This window comes from Phocoena phocoena, chromosome 15 (genome assembly GCF_963924675.1).
Source record: "Phocoena phocoena chromosome 15, mPhoPho1.1, whole genome shotgun sequence".
NCBI classification, from domain to species: domain Eukaryota; kingdom Metazoa; phylum Chordata; class Mammalia; order Artiodactyla; family Phocoenidae; genus Phocoena; species Phocoena phocoena.
This window is the reverse complement of record NC_089233.1, coordinates 16,093,764-16,112,032: the sequence shown is the minus strand read 5'-3', so window position 1 is coordinate 16,112,032 and position 18,269 is coordinate 16,093,764. Positions and strand designations below refer to the sequence as shown.

Here is an 18,269-nt window from a genome sequence, read left to right as displayed (position 1 = left end):
TTTGAGCTCCTGGTAGGGCCCTGATTTAGACATTATGTCCAGCCTATCAAAAACCAAATATTAGACCAACGGTTCTCAAATTTTGGGGCCTTGGAATCCCTTTGAATTCTTAAAAACTGAGGCCCCAAAGATCTTCTGTTTATATGGACTTTATTTATCCATATTTACTGTGTTAGAAATGAATACAAGTTTAAAACATGTATTAATGTACTTAAAAATTACAGAAACAAATATGTAGAGACCGAAAGTTGATTTATGATTGCCAAGGGATGGTAAGGGGTTGATGAACTGGGACTGTTGCTAATAGGTATGGAATTTCTTTTGGGGGTGATGGAAATGTTCTGGAATTAGACTGGTGATAGTTGCACAACATAGTGGATGTACTAAAAACCACTAAAATGTACACTTACAAATGGTAAGTTTTATGTTATGTGAATTATATCTCCATTAAAAAAATTGCCAAAAATTACAATAACAAACCCATTACATAGAACATAGAAAACATTTTAATTTTAAAAATGACTATTTTCCAAAGCAAAAAAATAGTAACAAGAGTGGCATTGTTTTACATTTTTACAAATCTAATGTCTGATTCAAGACAAAATACCAGGATTCTCATGTCTGCTTCTGTAGTCAAGTCTGTTGTAATATCACACATCATATAACCTCTTGAAAACTCGGCAGTATGCCCAAGGAAGAATGCAAGGGAAAAAGTCAAATGGCATCTCAGTTTTATTATGAAAATAATTTTGACCTTGGAGACCTCTGAAAGTGTCTCAGGGATCTCCAGAATTTCCAAGACCACACTTCGAGAACTATTAGATGATTAGCAGTTTGGTCTTCCCTGCGCTTTACACAGGGGCTCTTCATGTTTTCACATTTGTTGCCAGTTCCCAGATATTTGGTAAGTTACCTGCCAGAAATAGTGGGAAGAGCATAGGTCAGGGAGTCAGGGCTTCTGAGGTTGAAAAAATAGCTTATGTACGGGGCTTTGTTGCCAGGCCGCCTGGGGTAGAGATATTTAGCCTCTTTCTGCCTCCATTTCTTCAGCTCTTGAAAGGGAATAATGGTGGGATCTGCATCTGCCTGGTGGAAATTAGGATTGTTAAACACCTGATATTCCAAGAGAGTAAGATAATTCCGTCCACAGTGTTCAGTTGTAGTGTGCTAGCCACTGTCTTAGGTGGTGGGGATACCATGGTGAACAAGAAGACAGATGTGGTTCTTATTTTCCTGGAGTTAATTTTTTTCGTGGGGGAGATGGGTGTGGGACTGGGTGATGGTGACAGACAATAAACAAAGAATTATAAGGGAAGGGTATCAAGAGCTGCATCTCTGCCTGGTGGAAATTAGGGTTGTTAAACACCTGATATTCCAAGAGAAAGAAACAGTAATTTTTTAAAAAAACTTCCAAACTAGATCCTTAAGTAGCAAAGGAGAGCGAAGGAAAGTTGAATACAAGAGCTTACGCCATAAAAATTGGAAAGAGACTAGTGGATGAAGCAGATAATTCTGTCCTTCAAGCCTGGGAAGATTAAATGAGGGTCATCTGGGACAGCAGGCATAGCAACAGTGATGAGGAAGAGAACGCGGGCTGGAAAAGAGAGAACCAGACTTGGGGGGCGAGGTGGAGAAGGAGTCCTCAGATAATAGAGCACCATGGGTGTCCAAGAAACCATGCCAGTCTCCCCCACGTGGACACCCTTTCTTTCATTTCATGTACAATTAATTAGATAAGAGCCACGGGGGGTGGGGTGGACACTGCCCAGAGGAGCTCCCAGGGGTCCGGCCGAGCTGTACACAGGCCCTTTCCTAAAGGCACTGAGGTCACCTTTGGTGGCTGCTGTGCATGGGCAAGTTTGCTGTGCTCACTGGAATGATGAGGCTTGCTCTGCAGAGGTTGCCTTGAGAAGACAAAAAAGAATATTGACGTTTAAAACAAAACGAAATATTGTAATCTCTAGAGCAGGTATTCTCAAAATGGGGGTCCCTGGTCTCTATAAAGTTAAAACTATTTTCATAACAATACTAAGACGTTGTTTGCTTCTTCACTCTTATTCTCTCATGAGTGCAAAGGCTACATGATATGTAATAACAGATTGAATGCAGAACAAGCTGAACTAGTCTGTGGTGACAAAGTCAGAAGAGTGATTGCCTCTTGAGAGTTGGGGGCAGGAAGTGGCTGGGAAGGGCCCAGAGGGAATTTTCTGGGGTGATGGTAATGTCCTATATCTCGATAGTAGTTTGGGTTACACAGGCATATGAATTTGTCAAAACTCATGTGTGGAAGCATGACATGATTTCCCAACTGTGTGATCCTCATATTGGCATTCCTTGTAAGATTTTGTTTCTAAGATATTTGAAAATCAAGGACATGTGAAAAATGCCCAGGTTTTAACATCAGAAAGACCTGAGTTTAATCCTGATTTTGCTACATGCTATGTTTGTGACTTTGAACAAGTATAATAACAACAGTTAGCAGAGTTCCTGGTGCATCACAGGCACCTAATAAATGCTTGTAATATGACCAAGTGAAGTAACGTAATTTTTCTTAGCTCTAATTTTGTACTCAGGATAACAGATCTCATTTTCATTTGCTCTACTAAGATTCATAGTGCTTCTGGGTGAATTTCATTTTGATGGCAAACTGAAGCAGAGAATTGGAAAAAAAAGTTTCTTTTTGCTTGGGTTTGCTCAGTTATTAAATACTAATGGGGAATAGGCAAGGGTGTAAGTTTGTGGGGAGGGGACACAGTGACCTCTGACATCTGTCCTTGTGACTCTCATCACCTACAAACATATCAACTGCCTTCTGTCTTGGTGACTTCATCTGAAAAATGGGAACAATGCTACTACTTTCCAGTAGAATTGTAGTCACAATTAAATGAGGTAATTCTGAAGAGTACCAGACTTAAAATGGATGCTCAATAAATGTTAGTTGTCTCTTCCATTTTTCATCTCTCCCTACTGTTTTCCCTGAAATAGATAAACATGTATGACATGTTAACATGTAAACATATTAATATAGTCTTCCTACCTGAAGTCATCCTTAATGTTCTCTCATATAGCCTATGTTAATAATTGGTCTGGGCTTCCCTGGTGGCGCAGTGTTTAAGAATCCGCCTGCCAATGCAGGGGACACGGGTTCGAGCCCTGGTCCGGGATGATCCCACATGCCACGGAGCAACTAAGCCCGTGTGCCACAACTACTGACCATGCGCTCTAGAGCCCGCAAGCCACAACTACTGAAGGCCCCGTGCCTAGAGCCCATGCTCCGCAACAAGAGAAGCCACCGCAAAGAGAAGCCTGCGCACCGCAACAAAGAGTAGCCCCCCCCTCGCCACAGCTAGAGAAAACCCATGCACAGCAACCAAGACCCAACAACGGCCAAAAACAAATAAACAAAAATTTAGGAAAAAAATTGGTCTGTATTTGCTGTCTTTCCCCAGAACATACAGGTCCACATTCATGATAACACCAAGAATTGCACACTTTCATTGGCTAGACTTGAATTTTTTGGACCAAAAACTTTCTTGAAATCCATGAGCTGTAGCCTAAAAGCGAGTCTTCTGTTACTAGAGAACTGGTTCTGTCGGGATGGTTGTTTAGGGATTTGACCTCAGCTGTCTCCTGGACGACTGCATCAGCTTGTGCAGGTTGAGGCCTCTCTATTCTTGGGGCTGCTCAAGAGGCCTGGCCCTGTGTTCCCTTGACATGGCTCTCCCTGTTGCGCTCTGCAGTGGGAGCTTGGGGACTCACTATGTACATCAAATCATCACTTTGTACACTAAATATGTTACAATTTTTATTTGTCAATTATATTTTAATAAAGCGGTAAAACTTTTTTGAAAAATAAAATGAAGTTACTAAAAGTGTAGGTTTTGATAACCTAATAACGTATTCTGAAGGGAAGAAAAGAGAGCCAAAGTGAGGTTTCCCTGAGGAAGAAGAAATTCCATCTGCAGACTCTGCACCATCTCCTCCTGCCTGGAAGTTTCCAGATTGCTGGCCTGCCCTACAGATTTCAGACTTGCCTAGCCAGCCTCCACAGCTGCATAAACCAATTATTTGCAATAAATCTCTTTATGTATATATGTACGTATATGTCTTCATGGTTCTTTCTCTTGTAGAACCTGACTGACACAGCAAGTAACTTTATTTAACTGAACAAGTAAAGGCTAGGTGTTAACTCCCTCAAGTTTCACTCTTTACCTACTCCACATACAAACTAACCTATACCTTTACTCTATTTTCTTCTCTCTTAAAGTTTCCTGCTCCAACACCTACATAAAGCATCCTTGCCAATCTCTTCTGAGACCTTGCTCCATCGATTATCTCCTCTTTCCTGAATCTTCAGCCTCTACTCTAACTCATGCTCACGTCTCCCCTGTCTAGGAAAAAAACAAAAAACAAAAAACCTCCTTCCTTACATTCCCCATAAATATTACTTACATATTTTCTGCCTTTCTAGAGCCAGACTTCTTGAAATATTCAATTCTTGCCGCTGTATTTCCTCACTTCCCATTCATTCCTTAACCAATTGCAACCTGGCTCCAACTTTCAGGTTCCAGCCAAAACTTTCTTTGTCAAGATCATAAGTGACCTTCTGATTGCCAAAGCTAAAGAAACTGAAGTCTGTCCTTTTCTTGACTTCTCAGAGGTATTAACCACTCCTTGAAATTTCTGTCTTGCCTTTGAGTGCGTCACTCCTCCTTCCCTTCACTTCCAAGACCACTCCATTCTCTATTTCTTTAACTGATTCTTCTTCTTCGGACCAACTGTCAAACTCTGGTGTTACCCAGTCCTCTCTGACTTCAGCCTTTTATCATGTTATATGCCTACAGTTTCCCTGGGTGACTTCTTCCACACCCATCACTTGAACTTCATTATCTATGTGCTGGTGACTCCTGAATCTAAGCCCTATATCAAACTCATATCAAAGCTTTATTCCCAAATATCCCTCTGGCCAATGTTGGATCCAGACATGTCCCCATTCCAGAATGTGCCACAGATACATCAAAACTCAATGGGGGGGCTTCCCTGGTGGCGCAGTGGTTGGGAGTCCGCCTGCCGCTGCAGCGGATGCGGGTTCGTGCCCTGGTCCGGGAAGATCCCACATGCCGCGGAGCGGCTGGGCCCGTGAGCCATGGCCGCTGAGCCTGCGTGTCCAGAGCCTGTGCTCCGCAACGGGAGAGGCCACAACAGTGAGGGGCCCACGTACCTCAAAACAAACAAACAAAACCCAAAAAAACGCAATGGGGGAACTTCCCTTGTGGTACAGTGGTTAAGAATACACCTGCCATTGCAGGGGACACAGGTTCAAGCCCTGGTCTGGGAAGATCCTACATGCTGCGGAGCAGCTAATCCTGTGTGCCACAACTACTGAGCCTGCTCTCTAGAGCCCGTGTGCTACAACTACTGAGCCCGCGTGCCACAACTGCTGAAGCCCGCACGCCTAGAGCCTGTGCTCCGCAACAAGAGAAGCCACCGCAATGAGAAGCCTGCACACTGCAATGAAGAGTAGCCCCCGCTCGCTGCAACTAGAGAAAGCCCGCTCGCAGCAACAAAGACCCAACGCATCCAAAAATAAAAATAAATTTATAAGAAAAAAAACAAAACCTCAGTGGGTCCGATGAACCTATCTACAAAACAGAAACAGACTCACAGACAGAGAACAGACTTGTGGTTGCCAAGGGGGAGGGGGCGGGGAGGGAAGGACTGGGAGTGTGGGGTTAGCAGATGCAAACTATTATATATAGGATGGATAAACAACAAGGTCCTACTGTATAGCACAGGGAATTATATTCAATATCCTGTGATAAACCATATGGAAAAGAATATAAAAAAAAGAATGTGTGTAACTGAGTCACCTTGCGGTACAGAAGAGATTGGCACAGCATTGTAAATCAACTATATTTCAAAACTCAATGGGTCCAAAAGCTAATTCATTTTTCTTTTGTATTCCCCATCTCAGAGAGTAACAGTCTTCCCAGTTTCCCAAGCTACTAACATGGTAGTTCTCCTAGATTCTCCTTCACTCACCCTCGTGCATTCTGTTATCAAGTTCTTCTGAGCCTATCTTCCACCTCAAATCTCTCAAATTCTTCCCTTTTCTCTTTTCCTCATATTACTGCCTTTGTATAGACATCATTTCTGATCTAGAACTAGTCTCTTAACTACTTTCGTATCTCATCCTGCTTTACCTTTAGTCTATTTTCCCCACTTATACCAGGAAAATTATATATTCTTCTAAATCTTATCAATCCCCTGGGCAAAGTTTTCAGTGGCTCCCCGTAACTCATAAGATAAAGTTTAAATAGTTCAGTATGATATTCGCGGTTCCTGCCTTTCTGTGAGGCTTCATCTTTGGCCCAATTGTGATTTGCATTTTACCTGTACTGAACCACTTGTAGTTCTCATATCTTCATATTTCTGCATAAGCTGGGGCCAGTTCTGTTCCTCTACACCACACACACACACACACACACACACACACACACACACACACACACACACAGTCTTCCCTGACCTCCCAGAGAAAGTTAGTCTTCTTTTTGGCTCCTTTAGCATCCTATGAAAAACACCTTTGTTATGGCACCAATAAAACAGTTTGACTAGAGGGAAAGAACCAGATCCTAGCAGGGGATATTTGGTAAATGTGTGATTAGCTTAATTCAGCAATTTTAAAGCTTAAGTTTTTAAGTAAGGGGATATTTTCTTCAATCATAATCTCCTGCCAAAACCTAATGTGTAGACTAGATAAGAGCCAGCAATCCCTTCCCTTAGTCCCCTTGTGCCATGCTGCCTCTGAGGTGCCAGTGCCTTAAGTGGGCATAGTGTGAAAACAGAGGCTTTCCTACAGTTGACCAGATATCTGATCTGTCAAAAGTCTGTCAGATTCAGCCATAAAAAGGATTGAAGTACTGATACATGGATAAAACTTGAAAATATTATGTTAAATGGAGGAAGCTAGACATAAAAGGCCACATTGTTGTATAATTTGATCTGTATGAAATGTCCGGAATAGGCAAATCCATAGAGACAGAAAGTAGATGAGGGTTACCAGGGCCTGGGGGAGAGGAGAATGGAGAGTGACTACTTAATGGGGATGGGGTTTCTTTTGAGGTGGTAAAAGTATTCTGGGATTAGAGAGTGGTGATGGTTGCACAATTTGTGAACATACTAAAAACCTCTGAATGGCACACTCTAAAAGGGTGAATTTTATATTATGTGATTTATATCTCAATAAAAATATAATTGCAGTGGCATGGTATTCCATTCCATGGAACTGAGAGAAATAAAGGAATTTTTATAAAAACAGACTAGGCATAAGTTTGTGCAATGTTAATATTTCTTTATAAAATTACATGTGCATAACTGTTATCTTTGTCTAATTGTGAAGAAATGTGACTGGGATTCTCTGGGATGTGTATAAACTTATTGGGAGCAGTGAGTAAGTTCCCCCACCCCCAATCACCACCACACACACACAAAAGAAAACAAACAAAAAACTGTCAAAAATTTAGGACCGGGAGCTAGAGTCCTAAGAATTATTTCCAAAGCAACTTTGTATCCTTGCTCAATCTATCCAGTCACCCTAATGCTTCCCCTGGACTCTAACCAGCCCCTTCTCTTCATGGAAACCCATGATGGAAATCTCTACCCCCCCACCCCCCCACCTTGGGATGTCCTTGTTTTGAGGGTAATATTGGCAGAGTAGAAGCTGTTGAGGAGGTGGTGGCTTCCTGAGGAAAGAACTGCGGTCTGAGAGAGCTGAGCAAGGACACCAGGGCTTATGAGTAAAGATGGGGAGCAACTAGGCTGGGGTAATAGGCAAAGCCCTTGGCAGGAACTTAGGCTAAATTTTGGGAGTCAGGTGGGTTCTGGGAAATAACAAAGGATGATGGCTCAGGCCACCCACATACAGTGAGTGGGTTAAGGTCAGGAGAGTGAGGTGACAGCCTTTTGGTGGAGAGGCACTATCTCAAGGGGAAGACAAAGGGGAGAAAAGGGCTGGAGAGTGGAACATCTGGGGTTTTCTCGATAAGCCACAACTAGGTCTTACCTTCAGCCTTAGAACTCCAGTTTGGGTAAACACTTGAAAAAAAGAATTGGTGCAGGCCAGAATCTTATCTCCTCTTAATAAATTATGAAGAAAAGCCCAGGATTCTTACACCTCTCTCCCTCATCCTCCCACTCTTCCTCAGATTGACGTCTGACGAATAGCCAGAAATGAGAGTCACACGTCCATACCCAGAGTCAAGAGGTGGATCCCAGCTGCAGGCACCCATACACACGCTTTAGCCATGCCTTTTTATTATTTTTTTTATTGAGACAGGTGGATGGTGGTTAGTGGTGAGGGGTTCCCATACCCCCACTGCAGTGTTGCAGGACAACTCAGCAGTTCTCGTGTTTACTGGGGTAGACACCCCAGTGGAAGCCAATGGCATTGATAATGGATTGGCCAGCTCGGCCACTGATGAATCGAAGCACAGTGTTGGGGTGCAAGGGGACAGCTTTGAAACTCTTGCCTCTGTCTTTCCCAAAAGTCAAGACGCGGGACTTGTCAGTCACAAAGACCAGCTTTCTCAGGTAGCTCTTGTACCTTCCCGACACCTGGACCACCGATTCCCCAGGGTACAGGGAGATCTCTTTCAGCTTTCCCAACTTGCCACCCACGTAATCGCTCCACACCTTGCCGTAGCACACCTGGAGGCTAAGGGCAGGGGTGAGGAGGGAAGGAAGGGAGACACTGAGTAAGGTGATCAGAATTCAGGACCTCTTGGCCTACAGGCTGAGACCTTCAGACTAGTGACAGGGATGACAAACCCCCTGCCAGTCCCACAGAATGTGAGGGTTGGGTAAGCCCTTGGAGATCATACATGGAACTTCAACTCATTTTGCTGACAAACAGGCTCACAGAGGGAAAACAACTTGCCCAGAATCACCCAGACAGTGAATATCAGAGCTTGAATTTGAAGTCTACACTCCCACCAGGCCCCCACCCCCTACTTGACACAAGGAAAGGGATTTTTCAAACATCTGAAAGGCTCCGATGAAGGAAGAGACTTGTCCATGCTGTGCTAGGATACAAATCCAGGATCAGAAGGATAAAGTTTTGGGAGAGCCATCAAGCAAAGATGGAGGATGCCAGAGGGGATTTAAACCTTGGGTGGGGGAAAAACTAGACAACTTCCAGGTCCCTCTGAGTTGATGGTATATGATTTACCCAAGATCACAAGTGTGGGTGTGTTAGGGGTTTCGACAGCACAGGTCTCAAATCCAAGTCCTCTAATAATTTTTCCATATCCTGTTATCCCTGTGACTTGACTGAAACAGATGTGACCCAAAGTGACTGAGAAATTCACAATTTAGTAAGATCCTAGAAGGTCCCCAAACCACCGAAACGCAAAGAATCTTACCCTATGATGTAGTAGCTGTTAACTCGGACACGAATGGCAGTGATGGGGCCATCCAGCTGGTTTCCAGAATGGGAGAATTGCTTTCCTCCATGGCCTCCATACTCTCCACTGAAAGAGGAGGAGCTGGCCTGAACTGGAGGGAAAGGAGGAGTTGGGGGGAGAAATCCCCTGAGAGCTCAGTTTCTCCCCACCACCCTTATTCCCCCCACAACTCAGTTCCCACCACCCCAAGTCAGCCACTGACAGCCTTGGCCACCAGCAGTACAGGAAGCTGCTTCCCCTGACTCTAGTGCTGGGCTCCTGGTTTCTCACTTACGCTCACTGGCACAGGCTGATGCACAAAGAAGGGCAAGAAAAGCAACGGTCAACATCCTGGGGCTGGAGTGGGAAGAAAGGAGAAAGTGAACGTTTACCCTTATCCCCCCCAGATATCATTTACCCAGGCACCCCTGATCTCCAGTTGAGGCTCGGGTTTCTTGGTCCTTCAACTCAGACCTCATCCACCCAGTCTTGGTCTTAGAAAGAACTGTCTACACTCTCTAGTCCTGTTTGTCACAAATACTATCTTATGTGTCCTCAATCCCTCTGCCTCTCTCCGGTCTGGCTACAGCCGATCCTTCTCTTCCCTCCCAAGCCAGAAGGTCAGTCCTGACCTTCTAACTGGATTAAGCTTTGTCAAGCCCTGTTCCCTCCTGGCACAAAGCAGGAAAGGAGCTTTCTAAAGAAGAAGTGGAGGACATCTCCAAATCCTAGAGATGGTTGAGTTTATCAAACCAGGAGTCAGAGCAAAACCTAACTGAAGTAGGCCTGTGGTAGATTGGCCCAGTCTGTGGGACATATCTGGGGCATAGTTTAAATTCCTAGTTTCATCCTAGTCTCAAATCAGAAGGAAAGGAGCATTTTAGAGGTGGGTCTCTGGGTCACTTGGGGAGTGAAGGTGGTGATAGAAGAAACAGCCAACAGCACTGTCCAAGCAGTTCTGGTGCAGGTGGGATAGACTGAGAAGTTGGAGAAGAAATCAGAACCGGCTTAAGATAGGAGATCCCAGGCACCTGGTCTATTTGTCATACCTCCTTCTTCACTAACACAAATCTGGCCGTAGGTGTATCCCGGGTGTCCCCAGTCCTTCAGCTGAGATCCAGATATCCTTACACCTAAGACTAGCTCACAACCAGATGCCCCGGTTAGCTGACACGCAGGTCTTCCCAGCCATTCAATCCAGGAAGCCTCTTCTTCAGCTCAGCGTGAATCCCCTCTAATTCAAATCCAGGCATCCCTGTTACCCCTCAACCCACACCTCTGTCACCCCTCACCTGGCACTTTCAAGTGCAAAGTAACCCCCTGGCAACTTCCAGGTCTTTTATACCTCGTCCAAGCCCTTCCCCTGCTCTTCATTGCGTGAACCTCACCTCCTGAGCAAACATGATCAAACTCTTAGGGTCAGTTGTCAGGCAGGGTCTGGTGGCAGGGTGGGGTCAACTCTGGACCAAAGCCCAGATCTCAGGAGAGGCAGAATAAACTTGAGAAAAGATCACCAACCGAAGGGCCAGCTGCTTTGGGTGGGCAAACTTCCTAATCACCTCTGGGTGTGGTCCGAGGTTCTCCTTCCCCTATTTGGTTTCTGCTGGTGCCCTCACCTGCAATCTGCCATCTTTCAGGATAAACATTGTCCTCTGCAGGTATTTGAAATATAGATTCTCCTGGAAAGGGATTACACTCCCAACACCTTATACTTAGGAATGCCTACTATTTGCCAGACACTTTTTTTCTCTCCCCTTATATTTTATTTGAAAAAATCCAATTGTACAGTGAACATCCCTATGCCCACCATGTAGATTCTATCTTAATATTTTGCTGTACTTTCTATTTTTTCCATTCATCCATCCTTGATCTGTCAGACTCTTCACAAACTTTTTCTCTCTGAGAACGGTGACTTGAGGCCACAGGACACCTGGAGATCCCCCTCCCTGGAACAGGTAGAGTCAGCGCAGCGGGCAAGAGGGAAGCTGAGGAAGTAAAAGCAGACAGGTCCTCCTCTGGGGGCAGTTCTGGGCCCTCAGGACTCCTGGGCGCCATAGCTGAATCTTCCTGGGGCTGTAGCCCACACAGGGCAACGGCTCCCTCCCGTAGGTCTGAAACTTCCCCAGGGTTGGTGTCATCGATTTCTTCTCTTTGCCAGCCCTTCTCTTCTGGGGCCCCTTTGGACTGGCCCTCTGACCCACTGTGTCAGCAGGGCAGAAAGACAAAGCCCAAGGAGGGGCTGGAACCCTTAGCCTTGGTTAGTAATGATCAGGAGTGTGGCATTTGGAGTACCCCACCCCCTTATAGGCTCACCATCTGGGACTGAGGACTCGTCCCAGGAAACACAGGGAGCCCCACCCTGATGAGCCGGAAGTAGGGTGGGGCTCCTGGCAGGGAGATTCCAGGAGCTAGGAGGGTAGCCAAGGATGCCCTTTGTGATCTCCCCTCTCCAACCTTCTGCATGTCCAAAACGAGCACATCCTGGTGACAACTTTTACTTCATTCCAGCCATTTTGTTCTCTTATGGCTTTTGTCCTTTCTTGTGCTTGCCTTTCTTCCCTGATTCTCTCTCTTCTCTCTCCTTCCTTTAATGTCTTGATCTTTCCCTGACATCTCTTGCCCTGAGGTTTTCCCTTTATATTCTCTCTTTCTTGGTGCCTGTTCTCTTCTTTGTCTCTTCATCTCTCCCAAGCTCTCTCTCTCACTCCTCCCCCTCTCTCCTCTCTCATTATCACGTGTCTCTTCTTTAATAGGAGCACATCACAGAGTCTGTGACCAAACACAGGGAATCAAAGATGGCAGCTCAGGGAGGTCTGAGGTGAACACCTTGGGAAAACACCCTCACATTTCCATGACTGACACATCTGGGACCCTCAGAATAGAGGCTCCTACACTTGTCATAGTTTCAGTTTCATGCCGAGATCCAGAGTCTCCTCCATGCCTGCAGACTGGTCCCTGGGTTCCGGGCAAAAGTTCCTGAGTCCCCTTTCCAGAGTGACAGAGGTACGCTTCCTCCAGTGGGAGGGGTCTCAGGGTTCATCCTCTGTCGTCCTGGAGACAAGGAAGGCCACTGTGTAGCTAATGCTGGTACATCTTAGAGTTTGCACTGATGCTGTGCCTGAGGGTCCAAAAGGAAGAAGGTGAAGGCCCTGGGACACCAGGCCCCCCTCTGCTTCTACCTCATTAGCTCCTATTTAAACTAGTTCACATTTAACCCATGTGCCAGCTGGGTGCCTACCTGCCCCAGTCCCTATAAGCAGTGGAAGGTACCCCTGCTCCAGTGCTACAGGCAGGGAAAGTCCAAAGCCTTCCCAAGCTTTCTGCTATCACAGGCAACTTACACTCACTGACTCTTCTGCCCCTTTAGCAAAGCGACTAACTCAGCACATGTTTATGGAGCATCTCTATGTTGGAGGCACCACCCCAGATGCTGGAGAGATAGTAAGGAGGAAGAGAGTCAAATCCCACCCTCAGGAGCTTTCACTCTAGCAGGGGGAGTCATCAAATGAATGTTACTACATGATATGTGCTATGAAGAAATCATCAAAGCAGAGAGAGAACGTGAAGAGGGATGGAGAGGCTGCTGCTCTGGCTTAAAGGGTCCTCTGCTCAGGTAACATTTGCAAAGAGACCTGATTGAAGTGATGGAGAGAAATACAGATATTTGGGTGAGCAGTGGGCCGGGCAGAGGGAACAATAAGTACCAGAGCCCTGAGCAGGAAGCACGTGGGATGAATTCAGAAACAGCAAGGAGGGCAGGGTGGCTGGTGGTAAGTGAGGGAAACCAGTGGGAGGCAAGGTCTGGGCAGCAGCCAGCGGGCGGAGGGCGCAGGGCCTGGGAGGCCATGGTCAGGAGTTTGGATTCCTTCCGAGAGTGAGGGGAGCCATTGAAGGGTTTTGCCTTTTAAAAGGGTTCCTCCGGATTTTGATAGAGTGGAGAATGGACTGCGGGTGGGTGAGGCTGGGGAAGGGAGGCCATGGCAAGAGGGGAGTGACCCTCCCCCCATTTTGCTGGGTCCCTCTCGCCTGCCCTCCTGGACTGCCCGAGAGGCCCTCCCTCCCTCAGACAAAGCAGCTCTGTCTTTTCCAAGTCTTGGTGCATGTTCAGACCCCAGGGTGAGGATGTGCCCCTTCCCCCCATCAAGGAGTTTTCACAATATAGTTCCAAACAACAGCAGATCTGTTTCCTGTTAAGAAGAAAACATCCTCCACCTCCTCATTTATACATTGGGCCTCCATGGAGGTTTCATTTGAGCAGAGGGTTTTACCATGAAAACAAACGTGAGCTTGCTTTTCTGCTCACTCTTCACTGTTCAAATGGATAAAGTCTAGAGAGCAGAAGTGACCTCACTAAGTTGAAAAAGGGAGTTCTACCCCCCTGACCCTCGTGCCCCACACGCCAGCCCCTCAGTGGCCTGCAGTTTGGTCTTGCTACTCCGGCTGTTCCCAAAAACCGGCCTCTTCACCGGTGCCAAATAGAAATGCGAAGAGAAAGGAGGAGACAGAGTTTGGGGTGAGGTAGAAAAGAGTAGCTTTTATTGCTTTGCCAGACAAAGGGGGCCACAGTGGGCTAACATCCTCAAGACTGTGCGCCCCACCCCGGAGCGGGTAGTGAGGAGTCTTATAGTGTTCAAGGAGCAGGGCGTGGTCAGCTCGTGGACATGCTTCTGATTGGTTGGTGGTGAGGTAATCGGGAGTCAGCATCACCAACCTTCTGGTTCCAACCGGTCTGGGGTCTACGCGCTTGTGGACAGTGTACAGTTAACTTCTTCCACCTGGTGGGAGTTCTAGTATCTGTAAAATAGCTCAAAGGATGTGGCTTAGAATAATATCTATAGTCCTTGAGGAGGAACTAAAGGTCCTTGACTTTGATTAATGGCTAAAGTATTATTTTGTCTTGCTTGACCGTTTCCCTTTCTTTCTGCATTTTCTCACTTCTCTGATTAAATTTATTCTTTGACTAAAGATTTTCTACAGACAAAAGGCAGGCGGAGAACATGGGTGGGGGTCTACTCTGGGAAAGCCTCCTAGGGTCCTGCTCGGTTACATGGCTGCCCAAAATGCTGCCCTCCTCTGCCCACCCAGTGCCTTCTACCCTCAAGATATTCTGCCCATACCACCAGCTCAGCCACCCCCTGTGCCCACCACCAAGCCTGCTCTCCTCAACTCCCTTCTCTTCCCAGCCCCTCACTTTGAACAGAATTCATGGCTCCTTTGTCTCATGGTTCTGTCCCCCACTCACAGCCTCCAGCTGTGCTTCCTCCATCACTAGTCTGGTTCTAATTACCCTGCACCGTAATTTATCTGTTTACAGGGAAGCCTCCTCCACTGAAACGGGAGCCCATCCTAAGGCAGGAACTGTGTAGTCCCTACCTCTGAATTCCCAGGTCCTGCATCTCACCTGGCCCCTAGAAATGACTGTCAAATGCGTCAGCTGCAGCGAGACTCCTATGAAATGTTCCTCTTTTGACTCTTCACACAGCTATGTCTCTCTTCTCACAGGGTTGCATATAGGTTTTCTTCAATTTCTCATTTACACTTCCTCTGAAGAAATTCTGTATTCAGAAGAATACTGGGCATAAACACAGAATTCTGTGTTGAGGTCCTCCATCCAATATTTCTTAGCTGTGTGAATTTAAGGAAGTCACCTCATTCTTTAGAGCCTATATTTCTGCATTTATAAAACAAGAAAAAAATATCTCAAGATCAACCAAAACCCTAAAGGACAGTGTTTTTCAAACGGTAGATCTTAACCCATTGCTGTGCCATGAAATCAGTTTAACAGCTCAAGATCAGCATATTTTAAAAGTGGAATAGAAAAGAAAATAGGAGAGCAGTGCATGTAACAAAGTTAAATATTGTTTTTTGTTTGTTTTTTTTTTTGCGATATGTGGGGCTCTAACTGTTGTGGCCTCTCCCGTTGCGGAGCACAGGCTCCGGATGCGCAGGCCCAGCGGCCATGGCTCACGGGCCCAGCCGCTCCACAGCATGTGGGATCTTCCCGGACCGGGGCACGAACCCGCGTCTTTTGCATCGGCAGGCGGACTCTCAACCACTGCACCACCAGGGAAGCCCCAATATTGGGGTTTTTTGTTTGTTTGTTTTTTGGGTGTTTTTTTTTTTTTGGCCCTGCGGCTTGCGGAACCTTAGTTCTCTGACCAGGGATTGAAGCTGGGGCCCCGGCAGTGGAAGCGCCGAGTCCTAACCACTGCACTACCAGAGAAGTCCCAATATTGTTTCTTGAAGTAGTGCACTTAAACACTCTATCTGTGTGTAGTGGGTTGCGATATGAAATGTTATTTCCTATTACGAATTGCAGTTTTTTAACTCAAAGGGTAAGGTTCAAATACAATTTCTTCATATACCAATGCTATTTGTTCAAAACTGTCAGGCTAGAAGTGGACTGGGACACATCTAGGGCAGTAACTAGAGTGGCTCTGGAGACCCAGATTTGGGTAGATAAGTGTACACTGTTAATAATTATTTTAAATTGAGATATAATTGACATAACATTATATTAGTTTCAAGTATATAGCATCATGATTTGATATGTGTATATATTACAAAATGATTATATATTAATCATTTTTGAAGTCAGAAACCTATAGCGATGTACCAAGAATTTGTGGACAGAATGTTGTATTAAAAAGAGACATGGGTTAAAGCTTGGGTCCAGTCCTTACTCTCTTCATGACCTACTGGGCCTCAGCTTCTTCATCTGTATATTGGAGATAAGGAGATCAACCAAACTCTGTTGACAGGCCTGGCACGTGGTAAGTACTGGGTAAATGTTTATTCTCTTCTCCCTTGAGAATTTCACAAAACACGGCCTTCCTTTTTGGTCTCTTTCAGGTAAAGATGGTGTAGGCAGCCATATCTTTTTCATCTGCAGTTAGCTTTATCTTATGGTTTAGCTTGAGTTTAGATCCTGGAGATCTTGTCAAACGCATCATAAGACTTGAAAAAGAATTTTGTGTAAGTTGGCTTGAACAACTAAAGTTAAAGTCACTTGGGAATCTGGTTTTTATTTCCTTTTATTGAGATATAATTACACGGTAACTTTTTTTAAGCTCTGTTTTTGCTTTCAGTCTCCACACCTCTTACTGAATTATCAACTGCAACTTTTTTTCCCTTTGTTTAGTTTATTTTTCCTTCGCTTCCTTTAATTTGTTTTCCTCCTCCTCACAAAAGTAATCACTCTCCAAAACATATGACAATATAATATTCAAAGGGATGAAATCCTTGTCCATCTGAGTGGTAGGATCAGCTATATCCAGTGCTCATATATGCTGGATAAACTATCAAGGTGGGAGTCACTCCACCAGGAAGCAGTCATTCTTGCTTTGTGTCAGGAGGAATTCATCTAAAAATAGGAGCAGATTTGGTTTCCTTTACACATCACGTGAAGTTCAAACAGTCATCTGCTCTCATGCATGATGTGTTCTGCAAATGCATTAAGACAGAGATAGTGTGATGTGCTGGTGAAATGCACAGACTGTGTTGGAATCCAGCCACCACTACACAGAGGGCACACGTGTGCCTGGGGCAAGTTATTTCTTTCTTTATTTATTTTTAAACAGGAGAAAATCAAAGTTTAATAACATGTGTACATGGGAGAGTCCCAGGAAAACTGAGTAACTCGCCAAAATGGGCGAAGCCCTCATTTTAAATGCCACCCTCAGCTAAAGACAGAAGAGGATGTTGAGGGCGGGGAGAGTCCGTTCTGGGAGGTGAGCAGGAAAAGACACAGTAAACAAGGGTGATTGTGATGCAGATCTAAGCATTGTCTTCTCCACAGGTAAGAATTTGTAGAGAGTTGGTCATAAAAATATGGAATGCTTTGCACTTCTCTGGTGGCGCAGTGGTTAAGAATCCACCTGTCAGTGCAGAGGACATGGGTTAGAGCCCTGGTCCGGGAAGATCCCACATGCCGCGGAGCAACTAAGCCTGTGCACCACAGCTACTGAGCCTGCGCTCTAGAGCCCATGAGCCACAACTGCTGAAGGCCGCGCCTAGAGCCCGTGCTCCGCAACAAGAAAAGCCACCGTACTGAGAAGCCTGTGCACCGCAACGAAGGATAGCCCCTGCTCGCCGCAACTAGAGAAAGCCCGCGAGCAGCAACAAAGACCCAACGCAGCCAAAAATAAACAAGTAAAATAAATTTTTAAAAAATGGAATGCTTTACAAATTTGTGTCCTCCTCGCACAGTGGCCATGCTACTCTTCTCTGTTTCTACGGTTTTAGAATGTGCTGCTGAAGTGAGCACCTGTAGCAAGTTATTTTACTTCTCTCTGCTTTTGTTTTCTCATCTTAAAAAAAAAGAAGGGTGGGCAGCTCTTAGGGTTCTGCCCTAATCTGAAGGGTCTGAAGGGTCTGAACCCAGCTCTTAGGATTCACTCCAGAACATGGCCTAGTGCACGGTGAGTGCCAAGGGACTGTTTCTATAGGAATCAAATGTGCGCAAGTAAAACAACACAGTCTCACATTCTAAGGAGGGGCTCCACCCAGGGCAAGTGAGAAAATCATAAAATTTCTAATTACCCCTCGTGTTTTAGTTATACACCTAAATCATATATTCCTAGCCTTCTATACATATGCTTCGATTCCGTTTTCTTCCTTCCCAATTGAATACAGCGCAGACCAACTAAAGCCCATTGCACGTCCAACTGAGGCCTGCGTCATTGATTTTAGCATCCGCAGTTCTTCTCAGCTTTGTCCCTGTTGTACCAAGGCCATGAGATCTCGCACCTTTTCTCTAGTATCATCACTTTTTCATGTCCACTCATTTCATGAAAGTGTGAAGGCAAAATGGTCAACTAGCCACAA

The 18,269-nt window shown here is 45.5% G+C and overlaps 1 protein-coding gene and 1 pseudogene across 1 annotated transcript; both read right to left on the bottom strand.

The window, feature by feature from the left end:
• Positions 1-8,397: 8,397 nt before the first annotated feature.
• Positions 8,398-9,793, bottom strand: ZG16 (zymogen granule protein 16). Its single transcript, XM_065893183.1, has 3 exons — positions 9,739-9,793; positions 9,423-9,555; positions 8,398-8,716 (listed from the first exon to the last, which is right to left on the bottom strand). Exons 1-3 carry the CDS (start codon positions 9,791-9,793, stop codon positions 8,398-8,400), a joined length of 507 nt encoding a protein of 168 aa, XP_065749255.1.
• Positions 9,794-17,608: 7,815 nt separating this feature from the next.
• On the bottom strand, positions 17,609-17,709 carry LOC136135806 (U6 spliceosomal RNA; annotated as a pseudogene).
• Positions 17,710-18,269: the final 560 nt, after the last annotated feature.

Bases quoted from the DNA above. Each gene is read 5' to 3' on its own strand.
- ZG16 (XM_065893183.1), bottom strand. From the start codon at position 9,793: ATGTTGACCGTTGCTTTTCTTGCCCTTCTTTGTGCATCAGCCTGTGCC. The intron at 9,556-9,738 runs GTAAGTGAGAAA...CTTTCCCTCCAG, and splicing joins ATCAGCCTGTGCCAGTGAGC to TTCAGGCCAGCTCCTCCTCT. The intron at 8,717-9,422 runs GTAAGATTCTTT...CCCTGCCCTTAG, and splicing joins AACAGCTACTACATCATAGG to CCTCCAGGTGTGCTACGGCA.